The sequence below is a fragment of the Haliaeetus albicilla genome, chromosome 10 (genome assembly GCF_947461875.1).
Source record: "Haliaeetus albicilla chromosome 10, bHalAlb1.1, whole genome shotgun sequence".
In the NCBI taxonomy this organism is placed as follows: Eukaryota; Metazoa; Chordata; class Aves; order Accipitriformes; family Accipitridae; genus Haliaeetus; species Haliaeetus albicilla.
The window spans coordinates 25,969,402-25,997,119 of record NC_091492.1 but is presented as its reverse complement, the minus strand read 5'-3'; the positions used below and the strand labels follow the sequence as shown (position 1 = coordinate 25,997,119).

The window sequence follows — 27,718 nt, the reverse complement described above, 5'->3', positions numbered from 1 at the left end:
ATCCCAGGTGCCATCAAGCAGCTCTTCTGTCAGCCTGAGTAGGCAGTGCCCAGGGAGGAGCTGCAATCTCCTAAACAGTACCCTTTTATTTCTATTTATCAACCTTTCTATCAAACCTGCATGGAAATGCACCACTTTCCTCTAACATGTGGCATGTTCGCTGCTAATCTTCTCATTAAGCTGCAGTGAGGGTGGGGGGCAATTACTGGGGCACCTTGGAGAGGCAGAAGTGTTTAGGGTGTTCTTGCTGGAGTTATTTCTAGTCAAACCACCCAGACCTTGAGCAGGGCGGTTTCTCCTCTTGTAGACAACTGTAGACAATAACAGGTTTATGTTGTATGGGATTTCATGCATGCTTTATGAAGCAGAAAAGGTTAGAGGATCAAATTATATCTGAAGAAGTTAAAAGTGCTGCAACAGAAAAGAGAAAAACATCACTTTTAGCAGAGCTTGCAATAAATTATGTTGAATCCAGGGAGTGGAGGGCAGGTGCTTCTGAGACTTGTGCTAACCTAATCACATGAAACTTCAGTGGTGCTGCCTTGAGAGCTGTGAAATAGGAGGGGAAGCTTTGCACAAGCTCACACCTGGTTTGCAATGATGCTGGGGGGTTTTGAAGAGGATTGGGATGGGGCTGGGAGGGCTTGCTCTCTGAAAAGGTCTGGAAAGAAGCTGATCTTCCTAGGAACACCTCTACAACAGAAGAACAGCATTTGTGCTGCTCTTTACTGTGAAAACTGCTCTTGCAGCAGAGCCAAATTGCTTAATACAATTAGCTGGTAATGCCTTTGGCTGAAATAAAGCTTAGGTTCTAATTTCTCTGTTTTCACCCAATATCAAAAGGAGCCAGCAGCTTCCAAGGTGGTGTCCTGTGTGGTTAGAGATTCCTGGGCACCCCAAGACCTTTAAGCCATGCTGGTGCTAGAAAAGCATCATTAGCCTAAATTTTGGGGCAGGAGGGGTAGCTCTTTCTGCTGTGATGCCACCTGCACTTCAGAGAAGAATAAATAGTTTGGGAGTTTGCGTTCAAAGCAGCCAAAATGGACATTAATTAGGGATGGCTTTCCAAGGTGGATTTCCTGCAGAGGTAAGGTGCATGTTGTGGCAGAGGAGGGAACAAGTCTGCAGCATATTGTTTACTTGGCAAACTCACTCCACTAAAATTAGCAAATTTTTCAGGTGTATTTGCTGAAGGAGCTCCATTTTCTGAGCTCACCAGCAGAAAATGTGTTGGGGCACTGGGTAAACCAGCTTCTCTGGATAGGCAGAGTGTGTATTCAAGCTTATGCTGCTGGTAAAATGCTCTCTGGTTGCTTCCTTTAAGCAGCTTGATTACCTAATTTTATGCACATCTGTCCAGTTCATCTTTCTTTCTGTTTCTTGGGCAAAAAGATATTCTAAGCATGCTGGTTCTGTGTGTTCACACGAGGGGCAGCTGTGGTTCCCTGGGCTCTGGACTGCACCACTGGCATGGGTTTGGAGGCGTGATGCACACCAGGGCTGGGTGAAGCTGGAGGTGACACCTGGCTCACAGCAGCACTGGGACTCTAGCGTGATCATTTGGAGCAAGATTTGTGTCAGAAGTGCAGAAAAAAAAAGAAAAGTATGGAAAATCTAAGTGTTCATGGTTACACAAGAGCTTTAAAATAATATAGGAGCTGTTATTACCACTGTGGTGATTGCTGAAGATCTACAACTTAGGTCATGCTTAAATTTCTCCTGCTGTATTTTAATGTGTGAAACTTCAGCCATCTCACCTAAAATTCTTCTCTTTGAAAAAAGAACTAGAAAACCGGTGCCTCCTCAGACAGCCCTGGGTTATTTTCCTCTCTTCTGCTCGAAGACCTTGTGGATCTGGGAAATTGCTCAGCTCCTTGGTTAATGGGGAGGAAAGAAGAAGCAGATGAAGGAGGCATCGGGAGGGAAGGGGCCACAGAAAAAGCATTGCCAGCAATTGGGGCTGTGTCATGAGTGCATGTCAGGCAGTAATGGCAGGGACTGGTATTGAGCTGGTGTCGGGTGTTAGGCTTTGGGTGTGTTTAGGGTCTGGGGCTCAAGGGGGTGGGAGTTAGGTCAGAGCGGTCAGGTTCCTCAACAAAAACTAAAGCAGGAAATTACTGTTTATTCCTGCATGACTCTGATTATTCCTGCTCAGCAGGGAAGAGCAGAAGTGTAGGTTAGTGCTGATGAAGGAGGGAAAGTGCTGCACTAAAGGTTTAATGTGAGAAAGCATTTAAATATGGGTTTTAGAGAGCTGGAAGTCTTTGGGGCTTGAATGGATGGGGCTTGCTTTAGGGGGGAGGTTAGAAGAAAAAGCAAATGCCTGGTTAGTGCCTGCACTCTGTGCAGCCATGGGACCCAGAGGTTTTATCTGGGGTTATTGCCTTCCTCACATGCCTCCTTTGCCTTTTCTTCCTGTTGTTTCCTTCTTTCTTTTGCCTGCTGAGAGCTGAGGGCAGTTTACACTGAGGTTCAGGCTTACCTCGTTCCAACATGAAGCACATTTCCTAAACTTTCCTGGGGCTGGAGCCCATTATACAGAGAGTTTTATCGCTACATCTATGTCATTATCAGGAATTAAGCTAATTGGAATAAAATGCTGTGTTTTCCTGTGCTGCCTAGGCATTTCAGCAAGTTATTTCTGTTGCAACCTTCTTTATTGCTAATTCATTGTGACATTAAGAAGTGTAATACATCAGCTTTTCTCTAATAGATGTTTCCACTTTTTTACATGTTAATGAGCATATTTAACATATTTCTTCAGAGATAATTGGATTCTAAGTCTCCCTGTGGTAATGCACTGAAAGCCAGCTAGCAATGCCTTTAATATCTAAAAGACTCTTTCTGCATTTGAATAATCCCACAATTAAAATTAGGAATTAATCTCTTGGCTGAAACAAGGCTTTTGAGGATACTTTTCTTGTTTTGAGACAGTTTTAATACATATGTTAATTACACTTATGGAGAAGTTAATTAAGCCCTTCCTTTGCATTTGTACCCTAGAACTCATAAAGGGGCATGGGTATCTCAGATTATCTTGTTCCTCTCACCCATTGATCCTCCTTGTGAATGCAGGATTTTTCTGTGCTTCGTTTGCTTGTAACTTATCCAGCCGTCTCTTTTAATTCAAAACATAGAAGCTGTCATGGAGTAAATTATGTTTTCTGAAGGTGCAAAGGAACTCACAAGTTTACTTAAAGAGCTCTAGGTCTGGAAAAGGAAAGGAAATGATGATATGTAGCTAGCCAGCACATAGAGAGCACGGATGAAATTCTGTGTCTCATTTTAAACAAATATTTAGCAATTAGAGACTAAGAATAAATCTAACAAGGAAAAAGGGTAGGGAGGAAGGTGAGATGAGATTATCCCACATTTACTGCTATGAGGAATTATTTAATCTCCCTCTGAAGGCACCTGTTTTTCACTGTAGGGAGGCAGACCGCTGGTAAGGCAGCATGCTGTATGGCAGTCCTTCACGCCAGATGTTCGGGAATGCTGTTAACTGGCAGACGATCAAGACAAAATTAATCATGCTGCCACTACTCTTTACCTCCAGCCCAGAAGACTCCAAATCCTACTTTTTATCTGTCATCAGAAAACGAGCTTTGACACTGCCTGTATGTTCCTCGCCTTTCAACTTCTCCAAGCTCCAGCAGGACACATCCTCCTGCCTTCCCATGCTGTACATCACCAGGGGACGCTGTGTGTGTGTGCATGCATGGTCACACGTGTGTGTGTTTGCTGTGGGTGCCCGGGCCAAGTGTGTGTATGCACAGACACACCTCTGCGCATTTGGTGTGAGCAGCTGGGATGCCGTCCCTCCCATCAGGTCTGCTGCCTGCACCCAGACCTCGCTCAGACGCACTCCCTGAGCTGGCCACAGGGTTTAGCTTTGGAAAATCAGCTTCTGGGCAGAGCTCTTACCATGAACCAGCTTTTTGTGCTAGTGCTCAGAGGCTGGGCAGGTATAGCAGCTGGGCTGTGAGCACTCCTCTTCAATTTTCTTCCCATACTGTATCATCCTGAGCCCAGAGCCATTGCTCCTGCTATGTGCGGGGACCCTGGCTGGGGATGGAGGCAGCGGCAGTTTGCTCCTGCCACCTGTGCACCCATGGAGCTCGCTGCCTTCTCCCAGGGCTGTCAGCAGAGGAGATGGGCTGGGACGGGACGGGGCACTTGCCTTGGCTGTGGTCTCTGCTAGCTTGTTCCACTTGAAAGCTGAGGGTTTGGTGGATACCTGAGTCACCCCTTGTGGCCATGGTGGAAGTGAGTCATGGGCTGCACTCATTTCAGGTGCTCCCCTTGGTGGTGGGGACAATTTTGGTGTCTTTGCCCGTTAGCTTCCTCACTGTCCAGCACATCAGTGGGAGAATTTCAGTTCCTTTTGCTAGCTCATTTTTGGAGGAAGCTGCAGTTTTGGGCAATGGCTTAAAGTCTCAGGTTTAGTGTCTTCTCTGGTTGGGGTGGAAAGCTGCTTTCTGCTGTCTTGAAAAGCAGCTCTGGTCAGCAGGGAGTGACTGCAGGAGCATTGAGGGCAGGTGGAGAGGAAGCAGCTAAGAATTGCTCAGGGGTGGCTGTGCTGCAACAACAGGAGTGTCATCTAGAGCAGAGGGTGGAAGGGGGCAGAGAGGGTGTGTTGGGAAACACAACCTGATAGAAACCCCACCAAAGCCTGGCTGGCAGTGTGGTGGATCTGGCTGGGCAAGGTGCCGCTGGGGAGGAGCAAGACGTTGTGTCGGGCTGGCAGCTGAGGACCAGAGCGGGTGCTCTGGGGCAAGATGGAGCTTGCCTGGCAGGGACGCATATCTGGCAGCGGTGTGGCAGCACTCAATGAGGCGAACAGTGCAGGTCTGGAAGCTGCTTGCACAAGGCTTGTGGGCTGGCAGCAGGGGGGAAAGCCAGGCAGTAAGCAGGCTGATGCACCTTGTCCTGCACTGTGCTACCTGTGCTGCTTGCAGGAATGCAGATTCTGCTTGCCCTGCCCACTCCTCTCCTTTTTTTCTGGAGGTATACAGACAGGGAAATCACCTGCTTTCTTTTTTTCATGGGGATTCATCTTTCACCTGGCTTTCCCAAGAAGTAAAGCTTCTATGCTCCCGTGTTTAATATCCTAACCTATTATTTGCAAGCAAATTTTACGCAGTGGCATGGTTCAAACAAATGTTAAATCTTTACTAGTTTCATGAAAATTGGTAGAGGCTAGGTTCATGCTGCTGTAGTAGAAAGGACTAATCAGTTCTCCCTTCATCAGGCTGTTGGACACAGGACAGATGGTGGAAACCAGGCGCTACCAGTTCTGCCTGTGGCCTGCCTTGTTTAAAAGCAACATTTCTGTTTGTTTACACTGGAAAGGCGAGCGCAGAGGAAGGTGTGCTGGGCTCTGGCAGGCTCGCAGCTATTCTCAGAAACTTCTTGCCCAGGTGTACATTTGTGCTGAAGTTTAGAACTGTGCCCTGCTTGAAACGGAGCCAGTTGCAGCCCACGGGCAAAAGTCACCTGGTCCTGAACCCAGCAAGATGCTGGATGGGAACCTGAAAACCAGAGGGGAGAAAACAGGGTGAAGAAATAGGGAATTTGGAGCTGATGTGGCAATGGCTGAACTTGCTATTTTTGTTAAATGCTTCACTTAGTGCAGCTCCTGTGTGTTTTGAAGAGTTACTTGGATGTGCTAAGGGGTGCTGACCTCTCTGGCTTTAGTAAAGAGTGGGAGATGCCTGTTTTAACTGGACTTGTCAGTCTCCTCCCTGTGCCTGGAAGACCCTCTGGAGCTGGTGACTCAGGCTAGGAGAATGTGGACTCCAGACTGGCAGGGCTCACAAGTGCAGACGTGTAGCAGTTGACCTGCTTGGAAGGATCAGCTTCCTAAAATGACTCACCAGGCGCCATGAAATAAGCAGTACCAGCCCTGAGGTACTGCTTACAGTCCTTCATCTCAGTACCAGCTGAAATGTCCGTAAGCAAGCTCTCAGCCTTGTCGGCCATGTCTGAGAAATGAGGTCCTCGACTTTTGTTTGCAAACAAAGTTTGGCCAAACCCAGGTTGGACGGCATTTTGTCCTTTCCTTCCTCTCTGTAGGAAAGGTATAAATTACTAGCTGATATGTTAGGAATGCCACAATCACACCTGATGCCTTTTTTCCAGCTGTACCAATTACACTCCACCCTGATGATGATGAGGTGTCACAAGGCAGGAATAATGGCAGATGAGTGAGGGGAGGAGATTATGGTGAGGGGAACATGAGAACCATCAAAGGAATGAAGAGCTGGGAGAAGGCAATGAACAGGCTGCTCTTGAGTTTAGAGATGGAAACACAGTACATCCTCAGATAACATGGACCAGTGAAAGGATCTAGCTGGATCTAGTCCTTCCTTCCTGCTTTGCTGCTTTACCACCAGCACTGCAGGCCTGTGACTAGGATCAGGGCACTGCAGTCCAGCCACAAAGACCATCCCTGCCCCACATTGCTCGAATGAAGAAATGCTTGCTGAAATTACAGTCAATGCACCCAACAGAAAGGACAAGTTTTTCTAGGTTTAGTTTTCATATAAAACATGACATACTTATGGCCCTGGGTGGACTGTGGAGTCCTTTAAAGAGCTAAAGAAACCTTCACCTTGGTCTTGATGAACACTTAGTGACACTTGAGGAAAGGAAACCCACTTCCTTGCCTGCTGAGCAGCTGCTGTGCTGGAGGAAATGGCTCAGCCTCCAGGTTGTTGTTGGTAAGCACTTAGAAGCACCCAGGATGATGCCAACAAACTCTTGAGTATCAGTAAATGGGTGTGTGAATGTCGAATGTGCTGGGATGGATGGAGCATGCTGTGTTGGCATAACCATAAATGTTGGGGTTGCGAGGGGAAGTGCCAGCCAGGGCAATGCAAATGTGTAATGAGAAGTTATTTTTGTAACTAACTGAGATGATGTGGGACAGCACGACAATTTGTAAAGGACAGCCAGTAATAGGATGTCAAAAGAGTGTCTTGTAACAATGAGCTGAGTTGATTTAACTTTGCAAGGGCATATTTGGTACTACAGTAAACAGTATTCCTCTGCTTATCATCTTTGCTTGTTCATCTTTAGTTGTCATTTTTACATTACTATAGGCTAACTTCACTAATGTTTGATTTATAGGTGTTTACAGAGTCTAATACTGCAGATGTAATCTAACTCACTGAAGAGTCTTATTACATAATGGGTGATATATGTAGTTTCAGGCATGGTAATCTGACATAGTGTCTTGAGAATGATATCTGTTGATTTATTTACTGGGGAAAAAAATGGAAACAGCTGTCGAACTTTTCAGATTCATCAAGATTTATTCCCTCAATCCAATAAACTGCAATTATTGCTACACTATAAGGACTTGTTTCATCTCTTTGCAAATACACGGAGAGCACTAACACATACAGTTATTTTATATGATGTGTGTACGGAGACAGAAAAATCCTTTCTAACAGAGAATGTTAAAGACCCAGCAAGCAAAGTGCCATAATGCAATAAAAACAGCTTTCATTGAGCAGCTGTTTACGGATGCCTAGGCTGGTTCTCATCACTTTTCCAGGCTACCCTGAGCTGCATTGGGCTCTTCTTGCAGCAGCAGCAAACTGCCATATCAGCAAACAGCAGCTCATGACCAAGTGCCACTGGGAGTACGGAGGGCCTTGGATGCTAGCCCTGAGTCTGGTAGGGCTGCTGGGCAAGAAATATCAGGTGATACATCAATTACACAGCAGGCAGCTGCAGGAATAATTGGCATATCCTTCTCCCCCTGGTCTTTCTATAACTTTTCAAAAGCTTTATCCATCTACTGCATCAGGTTGCTGCTAATAGAGATCTAACTCCAGTTCTGGGGAAAGCTGTTACATGACAAACTTTTAATTATACAGAGTTTTACCCAGTCTTCAACTGAACATTGTGCAACAAAACTCCCATTTCTCAGCATTGCTCTTCTCCTGGTGTTTTCTGCAACTTCTTTCTGTTCAGTGTTTGCTCTTACTTCACCCTAAATGCTGTCATTTTATATCTCCTTAAAAGACTTTTCTCAGGCTATGTTAAAATGATGCCTTTGAGCTACTTTTCTCAATATTGTCATAATAATTGCAATCTAAAAGACCATTAAAAAAGAGGATAGAAAACCCAACGGCAAAATCATAACTGAATTTAAGACAGACTATAAAAGTAGTTATTTGTACGTGGGAAGTAGAAAGGTTGAAGATGATGAAACAGGTCTCTCTGAATGCAATTAATACTTGCATTGCACTTTTGCCATTACTATTGCAGTTAACATTAGGCAATAAAAATAAGAGCCATAATTAACAGATGATTGAGAAGTATTTTTTATTTAACATGAAGCAATTTTCTCGCTTGTTGTTACACATGAGAAACCAAGAGACTCACCAGAGGAAGTCTCATTTATGCAGGGAAACTTCTTACTGTGTGCCCACTGATGCCACTCTTAGTTCTTGCCTCGCAGCCAGTTTTGACACCTGGAAAGGCACCGCTCCACGATGGTGGCGGTGCGGGTGTTCAGGTGGAAAGGTGCTCGTGGGGATGGGTGGGCACCGGCACCCTTGGTTGTGCCCTTGGTAGAACTGGTGTCTGTGGGTCCTGCAGTGCCCTGGGGTGTGCATGTCCCCATGGGTTCTGTGGCGCTCTGGGACACGCATGGCTCTGTAAAAATCACACTTTGGGATGTGGAGGGATCCATGCATGCAACCAAGCTCTGATTGAGGCAAGGATCACCAATGGTCGCACCCTGAGCACAGCAGGGCTCTTCTGTGCAGGTCTCGAGCACCTCGAGGGTGCAGGGCTCCACAGCTGAGACTGGGTGCTGCAAGGGGTTGTCTCCCATGCAGGTCCCAACTGTCTCAGTGATGCAAGGCTCTACCGGTGAGGTTCCTTGCTGGAGGAGGAGGGTCTCCATGCACGTCCCAGCTGTGTCAGGAAGGCAGAGCTCCACCGTTGGGATTGCATGCTGGAGGAGGAGGGTCTTCGCACAGGTCCCAACTGTCTTGAGGGTGCAGGGATCCATTTCTGAAGTTGGGTGCTGCATGGAGAAGGTTTCTACGCAGCTCCCAGCTGTCTCAGGGATGCAGGGATCCACTGGCGAGATTGCATGCTGGAGGGGGAAGGCTTCCATGCACATCCCAACTGTCTCAGGCGTGCAGGGCACCATTGGTGAGACTGTGGGCTGGAATGGGAAGCTGGTCCCTCCCTTGCTTTGAGGGGCATCACAGGGGATCACTGCTGGGCACGCACAGGCACCTACACATGGAGGTGTGCAGGAGTCCCAGGCAGATGTGTGGTCAGGGCAGCAGCTGTCCCTGGGCACGGGGACAGCAGGAGGCGGGCAGGGGGACCCAACCTGAGGGCAAGCATCCAGGCAGGTTGCTGCACCCTGACATGGGCAGGGGTCCACCTGGAAAGTCTGCTCAGGACAGGGTTGCATGTCCTGCACAGGGCACAGAGCATCCAGGTCCACCATGGCACAATGTGATGGGCAAGTGTCAGTGTGTGCAGCCTCCCCTGTGCAGGCAGAAGGGGGCAGGCAGGGCAGCTTGCACTGGGAAGACATCTTGCTGCACTGCAGGCAAGCCTGAAAGAAAAAGAGCAATTTGGTGCCTACTAACCCAAAGTGTCAGACATTTAATTTTCTTGGCTGGTGAATTCTTCAGCAAGATGGTTGCTGTATGTGCCACAATTTGTTTGTGAAATAAGGAATAGAGAGAAAATTTGCTGTGGGTTTTTTTTTTTCCTCCCCGAAATTTAGCAAGCATTCCTAATGAAAAGAAGTTTGGTCATTCTGTTTTTCTGTATAAACTTCCAAACTCAGCTTTTCTTATTAAAATCTCTTTTCAGCCAAACAATTTCACCCTAGCACCATTTTCTTGCACAGATAGCAGTGGACTGAGTAACAATTTCAGCAGGTTTATAAACTTCAAGTTAATCCCCTCTCTTTTCCAGATGTTTTCTCCTTGTCCTGAAACTCCCTTGCAGGGAAATACCCATCTCGCAGCAGCTGCAAGAGATGCAGCTATCACTGTCCTACTTTTACCATGGCTAAAAGCAGCAATAGGCTAGACAGGTAAAAGAAAGACGTAGTTCAGTTTTACCATGAGGCTAGGAACTCTTACCTGGGACTTTGGCCGCTGCCTTACGTGATGCTGCAGTCACTTCACTGCTTAGATGATAACTACATGCACAGCATTTTCAGCTCCTGCCTGCTGTGTAGGTGTTCAGCGAGCAAGATGATGTTTTATCCCTCCAAATCCAGTGCTGAGACAACAGGAAGCATTTTGCAGAACATCCATGGGAATTACGGCAAAGTAAATGTGAACGAAGAAGATTATTACTGTTTCAAACCCTTATCACCAAGGAGGTGTGAGAGCCAATAAACAATTTCCCATACACAGCTGGTAGCAGTAATCTATTTCAGCACATAGTACAAAATTAACACCAGCAATAGGCTTAGATCTGTACAATCCCAAAGATACTTACCTGGTTCAGTACCAGCAAATAAAGACGGCGAGCAGACACGGCAACTTTAACCTAGGATCTGCCTTGTATATTCAAGAGCCTGGCCTCCAGAGATGAGGTGCCCCAGGCACACAGACAAGCTACCCTTTGCTAACCCGGACCTGCTCCGCCTCTGTGCTGTGATGGGTTATTTGACTAATTATTTTTAATGGAAACCAGCTATTTCCGTGGCTGTAGCATAACCTTGAGTGAGCAAAGATGGCTTGCAAATTCATGTGGCCTTTCAGCGGGGCTGACGCCAGAGAAGAATTTGGGAAATGAATGGACTCTCGGCTTGCTCTCAAATAGTCGTCCAGTCATGGGTCAGTTTTTCTGTGACGGTAAAACATCCTCCAGCCTAACACATCATTTGGGCCATTAGAGACAGGATGGGATGTGGGATCTGGGGGATTCTTTTATTTTTAGCCACATCTGACCTCTTTCTGTCACTGCCACTGTCCTGTTCAGACGTGGTGCTGCTGGTGGCAGTGTCCTGACGTGCTTCTGGAACCTCTTATATCATCACTAGTTGCGTGATGTTTTGCATTTTCTCCTAAAGCTCTGACTCAAATAACATAGCACTACTCCATCGCCATGATGTTGCCTTTATCCTCATGCAGGTACACCCTTGAAGAGCAGATGGGTGATAGGAGGAGTGACCACCACCCTTTTCCCTTCAGTCCACTGGTTTGCCAAAGTCACGTGAATTATACTCAGGGTTAATTCAAATCATTGTGGTCAGCAGTGGACTGGCAACCCAAGTGGTCACGCATCCCAGATTTATTAATTTCAACTTAAATAACCAAAAGCCACTAACTTGGACACCACCGTGCTCAGCAGTATGGACATGCACATTTAAAGGGAGAACAGCATGCAGACACAAGAACACACCTTCGTCTCCAGATGATATGTGCCCTTGTCTCTGTGTGCAAGTAATACTGGTTCGATGCTTGTGTCACCAAGTGACTTAAGGCTAGTTTGGAGTGAGCAGAAAAGGAAGTCTCAGAGTCTTTGATCTTTCACAGGCAATGCACTTGTTGGCTCTCCCTTTTCTCTTGTAACGAGGGATCTTCAGACAAGAACATCTTTACTTGACCACAGTTGTGGCAGGCAGAAAGCGGCGACTCTGTGCTGTGGCAGTCATGCACAGTTAGCTGTCTTTCGTGAATGGTGTATCTCAGTCTTGGTTTAGCCTGCTATATGAAGAAAATGTGCACAGCAAACTGAAAAGGGCCACTACCATGGACACTGTGGTCAGAGCACCAAATACAGATGGTTCATCACCCTGGAGTGTCACTGCATAGAGATGGGCAGCTGCAGGAGAAGTCCTAGAAGGAGCCTAAGTGACATTGAAGATCTTAACACAGTGTGAAGCCTTCCCTGGCTGCCTAACTGTGAAAATCATAACAATTTTTGGTTATGCTGCCTTACTGCGCCTGATTGAGGAGCAGAGATGTCATGAAGCTGCTTGGAAAACTTGGGTGCTCCCATGTACTGTGCTACACTCTCCAGCATAAACCAGCAGTTATGGGGCGTGAGTGGTCCTCTCCATCTGACACATGTGAGACCACATCTGGATGCTGTGTTCTATTTGGGGCCCACAGTGCAAGACAGTCTCCAACAAACTGGAGTGAGTCCAGTGGAAACTTGGACTTGAGGAGACGATGGTTGGGAAGAGGCTGAAGGACCTGCTCACCCTGGAAAGGAAAAGACTTAGGGGACATCCTGGGGCCCCTTTCAGCTACCTAAAAGGTATTAATGGAGAGGCTCTTTTCAGAGGTGCCCAGAGAGAGGGTGAGAGCCAATGACTGCAAGTTGCAACAAGGGAAATTCTGACCAGATTATCGAGAATAAAATTCTCAGTAGGAGGGATATTGTGCACTGGCAAGAGCAAGCAAACTTGCACAGTAGAGCAGAACAAAGCTGCTTAGAGCCCTACCCCATCTGTAATCCTGGTCTGTATGGCTGTCTTGGGGAAGGGGCAAGAAAATGTACCAAATTAACTTTTATCAAAACAAAGTTTAATCCTGAGGGGGATTGTTTCCAGGTTGTATCATCCGTTCTTTGTTCCCCATCCACCATAGAAAATACGTGGATCAGGAATTCAGGCTGCAGGCAGCAGTCACAGTGTCATATGTACCACCTCAGTGGCTAGGTTTCATTAAAAATTATAATGTAAGCAAGTAATTTAAGGATTGGAGGTGGAGCAGGTCTGGATTATTAAAAATTTTATTTCCATACCCCTGACGTGTCTCACTTCCGGAGACACGGACACTGAAATCATATAAAAGGATTCATATTGTAGTGTTTCTCAAACCATTTTGGTTTCATTTGCTAGTTGCTGGTGGAGAATTGGGTAAGTCTCTCTTGGCTTACTGGGAAGTAATGTAGTGGCTGGGGTTATTTAATTTTTAAATATTATCTGCAGAAGCAATTTAGAAGACTTATGAGTGCTTCTGCTTAGCAAGTTTTGTGTATGGTACTTACCAAGCAGCTGAGCTAAGGGTAAATATTCACTCCGTCTTCTACCAGTCTTTATTTGCTGTATGTTTTGCAATTGCTTTGCTTTCTCCATCAAGATACATCTCAGGGTAGTTGAGAGTGGACTAACCTCTCTCTTTCCCCAATGACATTGCTACCCTGTTTTAACCAGGAAATTACTGGGTTTGAGAGAGATCAAAAGGCAAGGCTAGGACTTCAAAGGAAAAAAGTGGGAGGGAAGATAAGAAGTGGAGACTTGCAGGCTGCAAGGGTAAGCAATGCCTGGAAGGAAGTCTGGATCAGAAGAGCTAGGAGGACTTCTGTGGGAGAAGTGGAAAAGCAGCTGCACTGTGAGCATCAGATCCTTTCCCTGTGGAAGTTTTCCAGCATAAGGCCTCCACTCATGTCCTCTAGCTGAGGACCTGCATGTGGACAGGGCACTATCAGAAGCCTAGTAGTCTCCTTTTCAGGTGGAAATAAGGAATTAGTGTCAAAGAGTTAATCCCAAACCAAGGGGAGCTGTGGAGAGGTGGGGACTGTCATGACTTCAGACCCTGCACTATAATCTAGTCCAAATAACACCACTTTTCTTTCCTGTTTTGAGAAGAAGTTGTTTGAAATGTATGTGCAACCAGTAGCTACAAACTTGTGTAAAATGCTTTCACGTGGAGTTAATGTCCTGCTATGGATTTCAGGCTGTTTTCCCAGTATATTGTTCAGTATTCTGCTGGAAAAAGTATAGTTTAACTCTTTGTAAAATAGCCTCGTGAAAGCTGAATGTCTCCATTTTCCACAAAGTATATTCCTTTCCTGCTTTCAGACATTACCCCTCCCTCAAAGATGCGTTGCCAAAATGATTGCCAACTGAGACAGCTCTGCCTTCCACCTCCCACCATCTTGGTGAAGAGTTTCCCCATGAAAAAATATGTGGATCCCTGTGGTGCTGTCTGTAACATCCAGAGCTTGCCTCGATGTCTGGATCCCTGCTGCTATGCTAGGATTCCTCAGGGCACCACCACTTATGTGAACCTAGGTAGTCTTGATATGACACAGGCTGCGGGGTGCGTGGATCCATGCTGCCTTGGAGTCACCACATGTGTTCGTCCGTGCTGTGAGGAAGTGACCAAGTGCACCACCACATGTGTGGATCCCTGCTGCAAGGAAGTGACCAAGTGCACCACCACGTGTGTGGATCCATGCTGTGAGGAAGTGTCCAAGTGCACCACCACGTGTGTGGAGCCCTGCTGCAAGGAAGTGACCAAGTGCACCACCACGTGTGTGGATCCATGCTGTGAGGAAGTGTCCAAGTGCACCACCACGTGTGTGGAGCCCTGCTGCAAGGAAGTGACCAAGTGCACCACCACGTGTGTAGATCCATGCTGTGAGGAAGTGTCCAAGTGCACCACCACGTGTGTGGAGCCCTGCTGCAAGGAAGTGACCAAGTGCACCACCAGATGCGTAGATCCGTGCTGTGGACCTGTGACCAGATGTGCCACCACATGCGTGGAACCATGCTGTGGGCAAGTGACAAAGTGCACCACCACATGCGTTGATCCATGTTGTGGGGAAGTGACCAAATGCACCACCAGATGCGTAGATCCATGCTGTAGTGAGGTGTCCAAGTGCACCACCACATGTGTGGAGCCCTGCTGCAAGGAAGTGACCAAGTGCACCACCAGATGCGTAGATCCGTGCTGTGGACCTGTGACCAGATGTGCCACCACATGCGTGGAACCATGCTGTGGGCAAGTGACAAAGTGCACCACCACATGCGTTGATCCATGTTGTGGGGAAGTGACCAAATGCACCACCAGATGCGTAGATCCATGCTGTAGTGAGGTGTCCAAGTGCACCACCACGTGTGTGGAGCCCTGCTGCAAGGAAGAGACCAAGTGCAACACCAGATGCATAGATCCGTGCTGCGGACCTGTGACCAGATGTGCCACCACATGCGTGGAACCATGCTGTGGGCCAGTGACAAAGTGCACCACCACATGTGTTGATCCATGTTGTGGGGAAGTGACCAAATGCACCACCAGATGCATAGATCCATGCTGTGGAGGTGTCACCAGATGCACCACTAAGTGTGTGGATCCATGCTGTGACAGAGTGACCCAGTGCACCACCAGGTGCATAGATTCATGCTGTGGAGGTGTCACCAGATGCACCACTAAGTGTGTGGATCCATGCTGCGGCAGAGTGACCCAGTGCACCACCAGATGCGTAGATCCATGCTGTAGAGAGGTGACCAAGTGCACCACGAGGTGTGTGGATCCCTGCTGTGGAGGAGTGATGAAGTGTGCCACCAGGTGTGTGGCTCCGTGTTGCGGAGGAGTGATGAAGTGTGCTACCAGGTGTGTGGATCCCTGCTGTGGACATGTGACCAGATGCACTACTAAGTGTGTGGAGCCATGCTGTGGGCAAGTGACAAAGTGCACCACCAGATGCATGGACCCCTGCTGTGGTGGAGTGACCAAGTGCACCACCAGATGCGTGGATCCCTGTTGTAGTGAGATGACCAAGTGCACCACCACGTGTGTGGAGCCCTGCTGCAAGGAAGTGACCAAGTGCACCACCACGTGTGTGGATCCCTGTTGTGAGGAAGTGACCAAATGCACCACCACATGTGTGGATCCGTGCTGTGAGGAAGTGACCAAGTGCACCACCACATGCATGGATCCGTGCTGTGGGGATGTTCAGGCTGTTACGAAGTGTGTGGATTCCTGTCCCACCACCTGCGTTGCACAAGGCCCCCCGCTGTGTACGGGTGTATGCACCTCTGGCTGTGGCCGGCACTACTCCATCACATGCGCAGATGTCTGCTGTCATAAATGCATGGCTCCTTGAGGGGCTGCATGAGGGGCTTCTGTGGTGGGAGCTGCAAGGGGATCCCACTCTGCAGTGCCGTTGCCCTGTGGAGTCTCCAAAGGCTAAGGAATGAAAATGGTTTGCAGATCCCTGCACCTGCCAACATCTTCCTCCCATCCTTGCTTCCCTCATGCCCTTCCTGTCCTAGGAAGAGTAAATCCTCAAATGGTTTTCCTTATGTTCTGCATCATTTCTGCTATATTTACCTCAAGAACAATGCCTTTCCTTGTAACATGTAACTAATTGATTTTGTGCCCCCAGGAATATTGCCTGGGAGAAAGATTCTGTAATTCTTCTTTGCACTGATGTGGATGGATGAATTTCCCCACTTGTTCTTTCTTGTGATCTTCTCCTTTTCTTGTATGAAGCAATAAATAAAAAAAAAAGATCTTGGCATCAGCTGTCTGCAAGTGTTTCCTTCACTTTTGCATTCCCCCGGACTCACATGTTCTCCTTTTAATTTCTTCCAAAAAGCCTGACCTCTGTAGATTGGCAGCTCCTGCTAGAATGCATGGGGAGGTCTAAGGCAATAGCTGGAGACCTGGGACTCATCTGGAATATCCCAGATCATTGCTGGGAGAGGGGATGCTGTACATCATGAGGAAGCACCACTCTCCCATGGTTTTGAAAAGACTTTGAAAACCCAACCATTTGCTGAAGTGCTCCTCCAAAGCTGGAGGAGCTCAGGGCCAGCTGTGTCTGCATCCCGCAGGCAGAGATGAAATGTTCCATTATGAGCAATGGGTAAATAAGCCACTAATGAGGGGAAAATGAGCAGGTCTGGGAGACTGTGCCTCATGACCATCACCCATGTATAAGAGGTCCTATCTGAGCTTTTTGCAATTGACTTCTATTGCCATGTCTCTGGTGGCAATTGGGCAAGCCTCATCAGTTAGGGAGATCGACACAGATTCACTCACTGCTGAATTCTGCAGAAGTGTTATTAGTATTAGCAAGGTGTCTTGGACAATTTTGGTAACCCTCCATGAATATCTGCTAACAGGATCCCAGTGCTTCCTCCTTAACACCAAATTTGTTTGCAGATTGCTCACCCAGGAGTAAAGCAATGTCCTCTGGGACTCAAAGTCACCCTGTTACACAGGCCAAGGGTAGTGCCCTGCAGGTATCCAGGGCAGAGATGGTGCAGAGTTGGACTGAGCTTAGCAGCAACTGCTGAAGGGAGGAGAGACAGGGGAAGCAGACTGCAGGGGAAGCCAGACCAGCTGCTGGAGCAGCAGACATGGGTGCAGCTCTGTCTGCGCGCACCCACTGGCTCATTCTTTAATGATGCCCCAGGACATGTGGCTGGTGACTAACCTGCAATTATCACTGTCTCACTTTTTCTAGTAGAGGAGTCTGACCAATAGTAGGACATGAAAAATCATACCCAATGGACATGGCATGGCATGTGGGTTGGGGAGATCCGGCCTCAGACAAATCGTTCCACCCTCACAGCTCTTCTGTTTCTGTCCTTCTCTCTCAAGAGGTTGTGGCAGACCCTGGCTCTCACCACTGGTTGTATAGCACCCACCACAGCCTGTGTCTGGACTTCGGCAAGTGGTCTAGGCATTAAGCACAAATGCTACACAATAGAAGTACCAAACCAATTGAGGCTTCCTAATCATCCCTTCTGTGGAGGTCTGATTTGACTCCAAAACTCCTTTAAAACTCATTAAAAGGTTCTGTGCAAGCAATGATTTCCTTTACTCCTGCTCCCAAAGCAACAATCTTCAGGGAAATAAGAAACTGTAGGTGGAAAAAATGGCATTCAGATAAGATTTTCCCTTAAAGTATTTCTCTGTAGCAATCTTCTGATGGCATGATGCTTGCATTATATTTAATCCTTCATATGAATATGGAAATTCAGATTTTAAAAGGCTGGAACCATTAGCAGAGAGCAGAGACTTCATTTCTGGGTGAACAACGCAAGACTGTGCCATAGGAAGAGAAACAGAGATCCTTCCTCCCTGAAAACAGGGATGTTTATACTACATCTATGAAACTGTTATAACAGTTAGGGAGAAAATTGCTGTTCAGCATAAGCAGCTGTAGTAGGCCCACAGTTCTTGCTCTTTCAGGCAATGTGCTCTGAGCTTTAAAATGTATTCCTCAGAGATCAGGACACAGTTTTATTCAGTAATGTAAAAAATCCTAAGGAAAGCTAGATTCCCATTCTAAAATATTGGGAAAATCAAAGCGAATATCTGCAATAGTCAGAAGGCAAAAGATAAAACAGGTGAGAGATTTTTTCATAATCACAGCTAGTTCCTCTTTTTCAGATTTAATTGCATTCAGATGCTCACTTATCATTCTTCATGGAGCACTCACCTTCCTGAGTAAACAGGAAAAGAGGCAGATAGTGCCATATTTGGGTTCCTCTCAGCCCCAGAAGTAATGATCTAATTACTTGATCAAATACTCCCTAGGGCATGGACTAGACAAGCCACTTGTTTTCATGTGAGGCTAATTGCATTCTACACTCAGCCTCCTGGCATCTTAGCTATGTGATGATTTCCAAAGCTGGAGCAAGTGATGGACCAGCAGCCTGGAGATCAGCCTCACCTAGAAGCTGCCCTCGGTGCTGGATCACACCCTCGCACCTTCCCTGGGTAGTTGTGGTAGGCAATGATGAGAAGGGAAAGTCAGGTGTAATGAAGCCCCAGACTTTAAGATTTAATTGCAACGAAGTGCAGGAGAGTGGGCTGGGAAGGCCTTGCCGTGCTGAGAATATGGGGAGAATCCTTGATTCCTCTGAAAAATGCTTTGCTCACCAAAATGTGGGTAGTGTACTATATGGGATGCTGCACATAAGCAAAATGAAGTCCCTGATGCTGACCAGTGTTGGGTGCCACAGAGGAAGAAAGCTTACTTTGGAGGCTTTTGGGTAAACCAAGGGATGCAAAGAAATCCAGAGGTATCATATTTTTAAAGCAAAGTGTTCAGCGGTTTATGAAATAGTTGTTGTTTTTTTTTTCTAGCAGGAATCCAGCTGGAAAGCCCAAAATGGTGCATATCCAAACAGCTGCATGGGGAAAAAATTCAGTTTGAAATGCTTCCATCAAAAATGATGACATCTGCACATCCTGAAGTTTTGTATTTATGTTAACAATCATGTCTCCGTGACTATGCGGTGTTTCATGTCTGCAGGGAAAACTTTTATGACTGTAAGAAAATGGCTCCAATCTTGATATGGCTCCATCTTTGGTAGGTCTTGGTGGTGAAATATGAAGTCTCTCTTGGATTACTGGAAGCCAAAAGTGTTGACCATGTTCTTTTTTACTGAGTTTTTCAGAAATATTCTCCTGAGCACCAGAATACAGTGCTCAGGGGGCTCCTCTTCTGCAGCACCACACAAACCTCTGGGTAGGGGAGTCTGTCTCCTGGGCTCCAGGAACCTCTTGTGCTTCAGGTTTGTGCTCTGTTGTGCTCTTTTCATCAAAGCACTACCCATCACACCAGCCTCTGGTTCTGCAACAGACCTCAACATATGCCATTTGATTAAATAGATCCCAGAAGTGTCAGATTTGGAAAAAAAAATCACCTCTTTTTGGCACTTTTGCCAAAGGACGATGGCCACGAAAGGATGTTGCTGTAGGGTCCTGACTCACTGAAATTAATGTGACTAGTAAAATCACCAAATTGCTCATAAATGTAATAGAAATCCACAAATAAGTATCAATTAAGAATAATAATCCAGCCCTCTGATGTTCTCACATATTACAAATGCAGATCAATTTATATCTCCTAAAATGTCTATTTCTCTTAGAAGTCATTACTATTTCTTGCTAATCAAATATAACAATAGGGTATACAATAACCCACTATAGTAAGGGAGACGTAGGACCGGTCCTCAACATTGGTTTTAGAGGTGAGCCTGGAGCCCTAGGAAGGCATGAGGAACTGTACAAACCGGACTGTGAGAAACTCCTCAGCAAGATAAGTGTTGGAGGCTGCTGCTCTTAGGGAACCTAAAAGTACTGGTGGATAATTCCTTGCTCAGCATCACCCAACAGGGTTAGCTCTAGGAGGAGAAGATGGGGAGAGATTAATCTGTCGAAGTATTAGACACCTAAATCTGAGCTAGTTGCTCTCTGTTTTACAATCTGCAGGGTCTATTTGATGCAGTCATGGATGTTTCTCCTCACAATGAAGCTAATGTCTAGACCACACTGTAAAAGTCCCTATTCCTTCCTATCTATAAAAGCCGCCAGTGCAGCAGTATGGGTTTTAGGGGGGAGAAACTGCATGTGATGCACCGACTCTGTCCAGCAAAGGAAGAGGAGTGGAAAGAGTGAATGAACCATGAGGTGCTGCTGGGAGGATGTCAAGAGCACTGCAAATCCATTAGCTTACATGAGCTTAGGACAGGAATTCTGGTTTCCCCATGTAAACACTAGAAAGGAACCAGTGCTGATGCTTGCAATTCTCCGGCGGGACTCCTGGTTTCCAGTGTAAACAGGATGCACTGCTCATGCTGAACAGGTTGGGGTTTGGTGGGTTTTTTTTTTGTTGTTGTTTTTTTTTTTTTTCCCCATTTAGCATTTGTGTAAATGATCTCATTGGGGAATTTGGTCACCTAAATCCTAAATGTAGTCTGATTCCACCTCTGTGATTGGAATATCCCAGAGAAATAAAGATTTTCTGTGCTGCAGAGCTGAGTGAGATCTCATGATCAGCAAAAGGCTTCGATACACTAATATGGAGTCCTGGGCCTAAATCCCACTTAAACTGAAGCCCTTTACACTGCTCTGGCTGTGAAAAATGCCTTTAAAATGAGTGCCGCTTTACTTTGCCCTGAATGGCTTGAAGAGGTCCTCAAGGTAACAGGAGTTGTGTCCCTATTGGCATTGCCAAGCATGAATATTGTTAATAGAAGGTGGATAGGAATAGGTTGGGTGTATTTAATGATTAAAAAGGTATTAAAGAAACTGATACCTCAACAGTTTGTGGAAGCACTGATGGCCCACTGTAGGATTAGCTGTTTCTTACCATGAGAATTAGGACATGATATTTCTCATAGTAAATCAGATAAATTGTTCATCTTCCCTAATAATAGCTATCCATTCTTACTGCACTGGAAAGAACCTAAGGTATCATTCAGACATTTACAGAAATAAGGAGATGAAAATATCCAAGTGTATTAAATCTTTTTTGAAAAGCAATTAATCTGGTACCTGATTTTTAAAAATTACTATGTCATTCCTGTTGGGAACCACATGACTCGGGTATTATGTGGAAGCAGAATTTGCTCAAGATCACATGTTTTTCCTGGAAGACCTTTTCCATCAAAAATTAGGATGTAAACAAATATGTAAAGCATGTATAGGTGGAGTCTGTTCAGGTAGTTAGTGGTCAGGTGTCCATACCCCTGGGCTCCCTTGTTTCCGGAGCTGACGCCATGCAAGCCATATAAAAAGGTTTGCATTTTGATGTGCACACCAGTTCATTTGACTTCTCCCTCACTCACCTGCATTGGTGAACTGGTAAGTCTTTCTTGCATTTATCAGAGAATAATGTGATGGCTGTGTTACTTGGTTGTTCTGGTCAAGAGAATGTATTACTGATCACAGGAGAGCTTTGCTTCTGGTGTTTCTGTTCCAGGATTTGTCCTGGAATGGGGGAGAGGATGTTCGACTCTAAAAAAGAGTTTGCTCTTCCTTAAGTAGCTTGCAAATGTCCTGTCACCTCTTCAGAAACTGTGACTGTCTCTCATCCTCCTTTGTATTCTATCTTCATTAATTTTTTCTTACCTCCTTAAGTCTGGAAATTAAATAAATTAGTGGATGCTGCAGGGTAAGTCTTGGGACTTCAAAAGAGATGGGTGGGAAGAAGCATTATCTGGAAGAAGGAAGCTGGAAAATACCTGAGGGCAAAGCTGCAGGAGACATCTGGGAGAAGTCAAGATGAGGAAATGAATTGGAAATAGGAGCTGCAACCTCTGGGCCAACCCTTCTCTTATGAAAGGATGAGCCCATGAATTTTGATACAACTCCAATGACGTACCATGATATACCACTGGAGGATTTGGGATAGTGTCTGAATTTGTGGTCTTTTGGCTTTATCCTCGGGCGTTAGCAGTTCAGCATCTACACAAAGGGAGATATGTGCTGTGGTGTGCATGACGAACTGAAGAAATTGTAAGCAAAAGATGGGCCCTGGAACATTTGCTGATTTAATTAAGAAAATAAGGAAATGAACTGTTTTCATGCTACGGCTTCTACAAAGTTTAACTGTGGGCAATTTTATAAAATTCAGGGTTTATGGCTCTAGTCTCCATAACAGTGATGCTTGCAGGTTCCCAAGAAAGGAAGGAATAATCTGGTAGTGTTAGTTGCATGTGTCTGAATCCAGAAATCATTCACAAATGCAATTTTTTCTAACAGTTCTTTTCTCAGTCCAACAACTAACTGCTATATATGTTTCAAGAGCTCAGGTTGTGAATTGTGGCTCAAGAAGAAAAGATGAGTGTCCTGATTTTGTATTTCTCTTTTTAGCTTTTTCTTTAGCTTTATCAGCAGCTCAGAAGGATGTCTTGCTACGAGCAGTGCAAACAGCCCTGCCTGCCCCCTCCCATTTGTGTGCAGAAATGCACCAAGTGTGTGGAGCCCTGCAAGACGGTGTGCGTGGAGCCCTGCGGCAGCGTCTGTGTGAAGCCATGCTCCACACCATGCGTGGAGGTCTGCACAACACCCTGTGCCACCCAGTGCACCACATCCTGCACCACCCAGTGTGTAGAGCCTTGTGCCACCCAGTGCACCACATCCTGCAGCACCCAGTGTGTGGAGCCCTGCAGCACCCAGTGTGTGGACATCTGTCCCCCTAAGTGCATCGACGTCTGCATAAAGCCATGTGCCACTCAGTGCCCAACCCAGTGCACCACCCAGTGTGTGGAGCCCTGCGTCACCCAGTGCTGCACCAAGTGCGTGGAGCCCTGCCCACCCCCATGTGTGGAGGTGTGTGCCACCAAGTGCGTTGATTCCTGCGAGACAGTGTGCCTGGAACCATGCAGCACGGTCTGCTCTCACCCATGCTGATTGCTTTAATGCATGAGCCTTGCATGCAGCCCTGGTGTGTCAGTGCATTGCAATATCCATAGGCTCATGAGCACCTGCGGAATGAAAAATAAGTTACAGACCCATCTGCAACATACTGAGACCTCTCGTGATCTGGTTACCCCATGCTCTCTTTGTCTTGGAAAATATTTCCCCGAATGTTTCCAGCCTGTATCTTTGCTTCCTATGATACTCTGCTACTGTTATCTCAGCACCTTTTGCTTGGTAACTGCAGTTGGCCAATATTATACTGCTGGGCATCTTGGGAAGTTATTTAGCAATGGCTATGCTGTAAGCAGTTGATGTTGGAAGATGTCTCCCCTTCTGTTCTTTAATTCTCATCTTGTCTTTTAACATATGTCCTTTTGTCTTTTAATGTCTATGTGTAGCAATAAAAATTGACCATTGATGGCATCATGTGTCTTCCATCTTTCTTTCATCTCCCCGTTTCCATGTCTTTGAACCCAAGAACATCTTCCTTTAATCTTCATTTTAAAAAGCTGCTATGGTTGTGGAGGACTTGTGCCTGAAATGCAGTGCTGTAAACACAGAGATCATGCATTATAATGTGGAGCAATGTCTTCTAATGCTATAAGCAAAACATCGTCTGGTCAATACTTTTCTGACAGATACAAAAAAATGAGTTTTATCCTACTTGAAAATAATGATAGAAATTAATTTTCATCTTCATTAATGATATAATTTTGATCTTTATCTCTCTGGATTGAGGCAAATCTTAGAAACTGATAAAAGGTAAATTTAAGTGGAAGAAAGCCCCAAATCCAAAAAAGAAGGAATTGAAACATTCTTGCTGGGGTTTTAATTATTTCTTAAAAACATTCTGATGGAGATAAAAATGGTATTTTTGATTAATTCTTCCTGTGCTCCTCACTCACTAAATATAGAAAGTAAGGGATTTGGCTTCAGGAGATGAATCTTTTTGTGGTTTAGGAACAGGTCTGAGCCCTGCAAGATTGCAGTTTTGTTCCCAGGTTTGCTGCAGATACTTTGTGTGGCTTTGGGCAGGTCTCACTCTTGTTACCTATCCGTTCCCCATCTGCAACGAGGAGAAGTCGCATCCCTGACTGATAGAGTGGTTGGCATTTTGGGTTCATTAACATCTGTCAGGTGCAATAATATTTTAATTCACTTATAAATGCATCTTCTTTATTTGAAGTCATAATTTTGAAACTGAAGGAGGCCCATTATCTGGCAGGATATTATACCCATTTAAATGCTGAGTTTCAGAGGTAATGCTCCCATTGTCTTCCATACTGTGCATGTGACTTGATTACCTGTCTCTGTGATGGCCACACAATTTCCATGTCTGGGATGTAGAGAATTGCTATCCACCTACCATATCATTACAGTAAGGGTGGAGGATATCTAATCTAGAAAAGAAAAGAGTTATATTTAGGTGTGTGTAAACACTGTTACCAAATCAGCTTTTAATAAAACCTTGTGTGCAGGTGTAGAGAGTTTGACAGTAGATTCCTTTTTGTGTTATTTCTGTCAACACCAAAATGTGACACCATCAAACAGGAATAATGATAGGCAAAATATGTCTCAGTAAGGCAAACAAATTCTACATCTGAACACACCTTTCAGCTGAGATAGACAAAGCAGGGGTAGGTGGACCAGATATTCAACAGCATGAAAACAGAGGGGGAGACTAGGAACGTGCACCTCTAATTCCTACTGTTGAATGCAAACCTTTGGGGCTTCAGCAGTGAACTCTGCCTCACTAATAACTGCTTACTGCTGCCGCATGTGTAGTGTCAGTGCACCCTTTCAGGCATGGAAAAAGTCTTAGTCAGGAAGTCATATGCAACTAATAATGAGATCCATCCCAGAGGTTCCTCACCTATGACTGATTTCCAAGCATCTTCATCCAGCTCTATCAGCTGTGTTAGTAATGTAAAATTCTTTCTTCTCTCCCTCTCTGCTGCGAGCATTTCACCAGGCACAGTAATCATAGATGGGAGCACACAGCTCTAAGAACCCCAGAGGAAGCGGCAGAAGAGACCTGTTGGTTTGTGCTCATCATGCTTCCTGTGCCTGTAGGAAAATATGTTGCAAAAGCCCTGACACACTGCTCACCTATGCATCTGTGGTTAGTTCTGAGCATTGCTAAGCTTCCCCTGTATATTTACAACAAATTTGTGACATTTGGTCTATGTCAACCTTGGGGTCATTAAGACCCCTGGTAAATCAGGCATGAGTGAGGGATGTTAAGATATGGGATGATGTTGTTTCCATTAACACCTTCTGCTCCTCTACATCCAGTGGAAGCCATGTGCATCATCTCTTCATGTATCACACACCTGTAATGGAGACTGGGCTGTAATTCCTAGGGCTGAATATGACCCCACAGGGCATAGCATTAAGGAATACTCAAGGGAGGCTTGAATTACCTTTTCCATTAGCGCTAAAGACAATATTTCCATTGAAACATTTTCTCTGTTCCTTCCTTCCTTGAAAAATTTCAAGGGGATCGACATTTTTCTGAAACATAGATCCATCCCTAGAAAAAAAATTCTGCCACAACTTCAGCAAGCCAAACCCAGTGTTTGTGAAAAAGAAGTTTTAGTTGCTTCAGTGAAAAGCTACTTGAAAGTGCAAGGAAAAATTAAGGTGAAAGCTTTCTAATTTCGTGGCAACATAAAATGTTTCATTCCCCTTTTGGGGAAGGAAAATGGAGAAGGACAGGAGCAAAACCCCAAACTACAGACTGCCATACACAGACCTGCTGCCCTTCCCAGGAGCTGGGATGCAGCACACAGCCCCCCGCCCCGACCTCACTCAGATTTATGCCAGCTGGAGATCTGTCCTGGTGATCACAGGCAGAACTATCAGGAAACACCTAAACATTATGCAAACATGTTCTGCTAGCTCCAGAGCGGATCTGAGCCGTCTCTCAAATCTGAGTTTGGTTGTGGGATCTTTGCCCAAGGTCAGGACAAGATGAATTATTAATAAATTAGCCAGTTATTACCAGATTGGGTGTGCCTTGCATTAAAAACAACAAATCCCCCGCACCTGAAAGAGGAGGCATCTCTCACAGACCTTGACTGAAGTCCAGGTGTACGGAGGTGTCAGTGGAGCAGGTTCTGGTTGTGAAAGATTCTGGTCATCAAGTTAATCTGTTGTCATCAGCTCCCAGGGCTGACTTCTGAAAGCATATAAAAGCCTCCCATATGGGAGGCTTATTAATCTGAGTGGCCTCTTCTTCCCTTCCTCCAGCAGCAGGAGACACCAGGTGAGTCCCTCTATGCACTTTTAGCTATATATGTGGGGTTTCTGGTGCCCTGTTCTTGGGAGACAGGGTGATTTGTCTTTATTTTGTGTGTCTAGTACCAGTTTCAGCTCATCTCCCTGGCAATTTCACCTCCATACAGGTGAAAGATGTATTGTTATTTTGAGACTTTCTGAGGCTCCAGACAGTGGCTTGCTGACTCTTTGGACCAGTAAACCCTCATAACTCTTTCCCAATTGATAAGAATCCTTGTGGATAACCACTGGGTATTAAGTATTGGCTACCAAAGGATGGCATCTGCTGGCAGCTTGTTTTGCATCTGTTGAGCAGCCATGGGCTGATCCCTGCAGTCTCCTCGATCTCTAGGGCTCTGAGTTTCAGTTCTTTGTATAACATCACATCCTCACTGAGCAGGAGGACAGTTCACCTGTGTTTAACAGCCGGAGACATGGCTCCTGCTTTGAGGCACTCAATGAACTGAGCAAAGACATGGCTGTTGCTGGAAGGGATTGTTATCAAATGATTTTTCTCTTTCAATATATTTGCAATACTGAGCAGTCACTGGCTTTCTGCTCCTCTTTGACTAGTTTTAAATATTGCTCTGAGGTTCTCCTTGAACTAAGCATGCTTTCATTAAAATTTGTATTGCTTCTTAGCTTGTCAGAGTTGAAATGTTCAGAAAACAGTGAACGGGGCGGGGGACGATGACACCCCTCTCGTTGTTTCTCTTCCCTCTGCCTCTGTAGCCATTTACCTGTTTGGATCACAACTTTGTTAGGATGGTGCTTGCCTCAGGGCATAATTATATATAAGCACAAATGAATATGAGGCCTCAGCAGAGTGGCTGATCTCCATAGAGGCTAACCATGACCGGAGCCCAGAAAAGCAATATGGGGCAGCTACAGCAAATTGGAGTCACCAACACAAATTTGGTCTGAAAAGCAGCATCCTCAGGGATTTCCAAGGGGGTTTTTTTTGTGATTTTGCTGGGAGGATTAACTTCTAAAGGCTCTTCACTGTTGGTTTGGTATCAAAGCACTGACTGAAACTGTAATATCCAGAAAGGAGAGGTGTGTAAGGCTTAAAATAACTGAAATGGCACCTTGGTTTTCTTCCAGGCTTAGCAAAGATGTCTTCCCACCAGCAGAAACAGCAGCAGCAAATACCTTCAAAATGCCAGGAAAAGTGTCCTCCAAAGAGTGTGGAGCAATGCCAGCCCCCAAAAGGGCAAGCTAAGTGTCCTGTGAAGAGCATCCCACAGCAGCAGCAGCAATGCCCAAAGCAGAAGTAGCACTAACAGTAATGGCCACAAAGTGCCATGGAAGATGCAATGCTTATTGCCAAGCTCTCCTTCTGTCTGCTGGCTCTGCCAGAATAGCTAGAAATTTGCAGCATGCCTCCTTTGTTTGCAAGCAGAAATTACAAAGAGATGTAATTCATTAACTTGGACTTATTCATCTTCTACTATATAAAAAAAATAATTGTGGGGTGTCTTCTTCTGATCTTTAATTTGGGACATACTACAATAAAATTATAAGTAACCTCA

The 27,718-nt window shown here is 45.7% G+C and overlaps 2 protein-coding genes and 2 long non-coding RNA genes across 5 annotated transcripts; 3 read left to right on the top strand and 1 right to left on the bottom strand.

Annotated features, from left to right (window-relative positions):
* Positions 1 to 643: 643 nt before the first annotated feature.
* Positions 644 to 23,412, top strand: LOC104316924 (proline-rich protein 9). 2 transcript variants are annotated; one of them, XM_069794337.1, is made up of 2 exons: positions 644 to 6,722; positions 22,371 to 23,412. In XM_069794337.1, exon 2 carries the CDS (start codon positions 22,392 to 22,394, stop codon positions 22,896 to 22,898), a length of 507 nt encoding a protein of 168 aa, XP_069650438.1. In that variant the 5' UTR covers positions 644 to 6,722; positions 22,371 to 22,391; the 3' UTR covers positions 22,899 to 23,412. The 2 variants fall into 2 exon arrangements, with proteins under 2 accessions (XP_069650438.1, XP_009915836.2); XM_009917534.2 differs by lacking the exon at positions 644 to 6,722 and adding an exon at positions 21,292 to 21,347 and having other exon boundaries at positions 22,371 to 23,376.
* LOC138687406 (uncharacterized) lies at positions 7,897 to 11,079 on the bottom strand. Its single transcript, XR_011326597.1, has 3 exons — positions 10,498 to 11,079; positions 10,134 to 10,275; positions 7,897 to 9,595 (listed from the first exon to the last, which is right to left on the bottom strand). It is a non-coding gene; the product is annotated as an uncharacterized lncRNA (long non-coding RNA).
* Positions 11,079 to 16,254, top strand: LOC138687404 (keratin-associated protein 16-1-like). The gene is given in 3 exon segments (XM_069794338.1): positions 11,079 to 12,309; positions 13,817 to 15,751; positions 15,754 to 16,254. Coding segments are annotated over 3 exon segments (2,139 nt in total). The 5' UTR covers positions 11,079 to 12,179; the 3' UTR covers positions 15,828 to 16,254.
* Positions 23,413 to 25,823: 2,411 nt separating the features above from the next.
* Positions 25,824 to 27,718, top strand: LOC138687172 (uncharacterized). Its single transcript, XR_011326444.1, has 2 exons — positions 25,824 to 26,175; positions 27,291 to 27,718. It is a non-coding gene; the product is annotated as an uncharacterized lncRNA (long non-coding RNA).

What these genes read in the sequence shown, in the direction of transcription:
- LOC104316924 (XM_009917534.2), top strand. Translation starts at nt 21,294, where the DNA reads ATGTGCACACCAGTTCATTTGACTTCTCCCTCACTCACCTGCATTGGT. An exon ending in TCACCTGCATTGGTGAACTG is followed by an intron (nt 21,348 to 22,370) that starts GTAAGTCTTTCT and finishes CTTTTTCTTTAG; the next exon opens with CTTTATCAGCAGCTCAGAAG.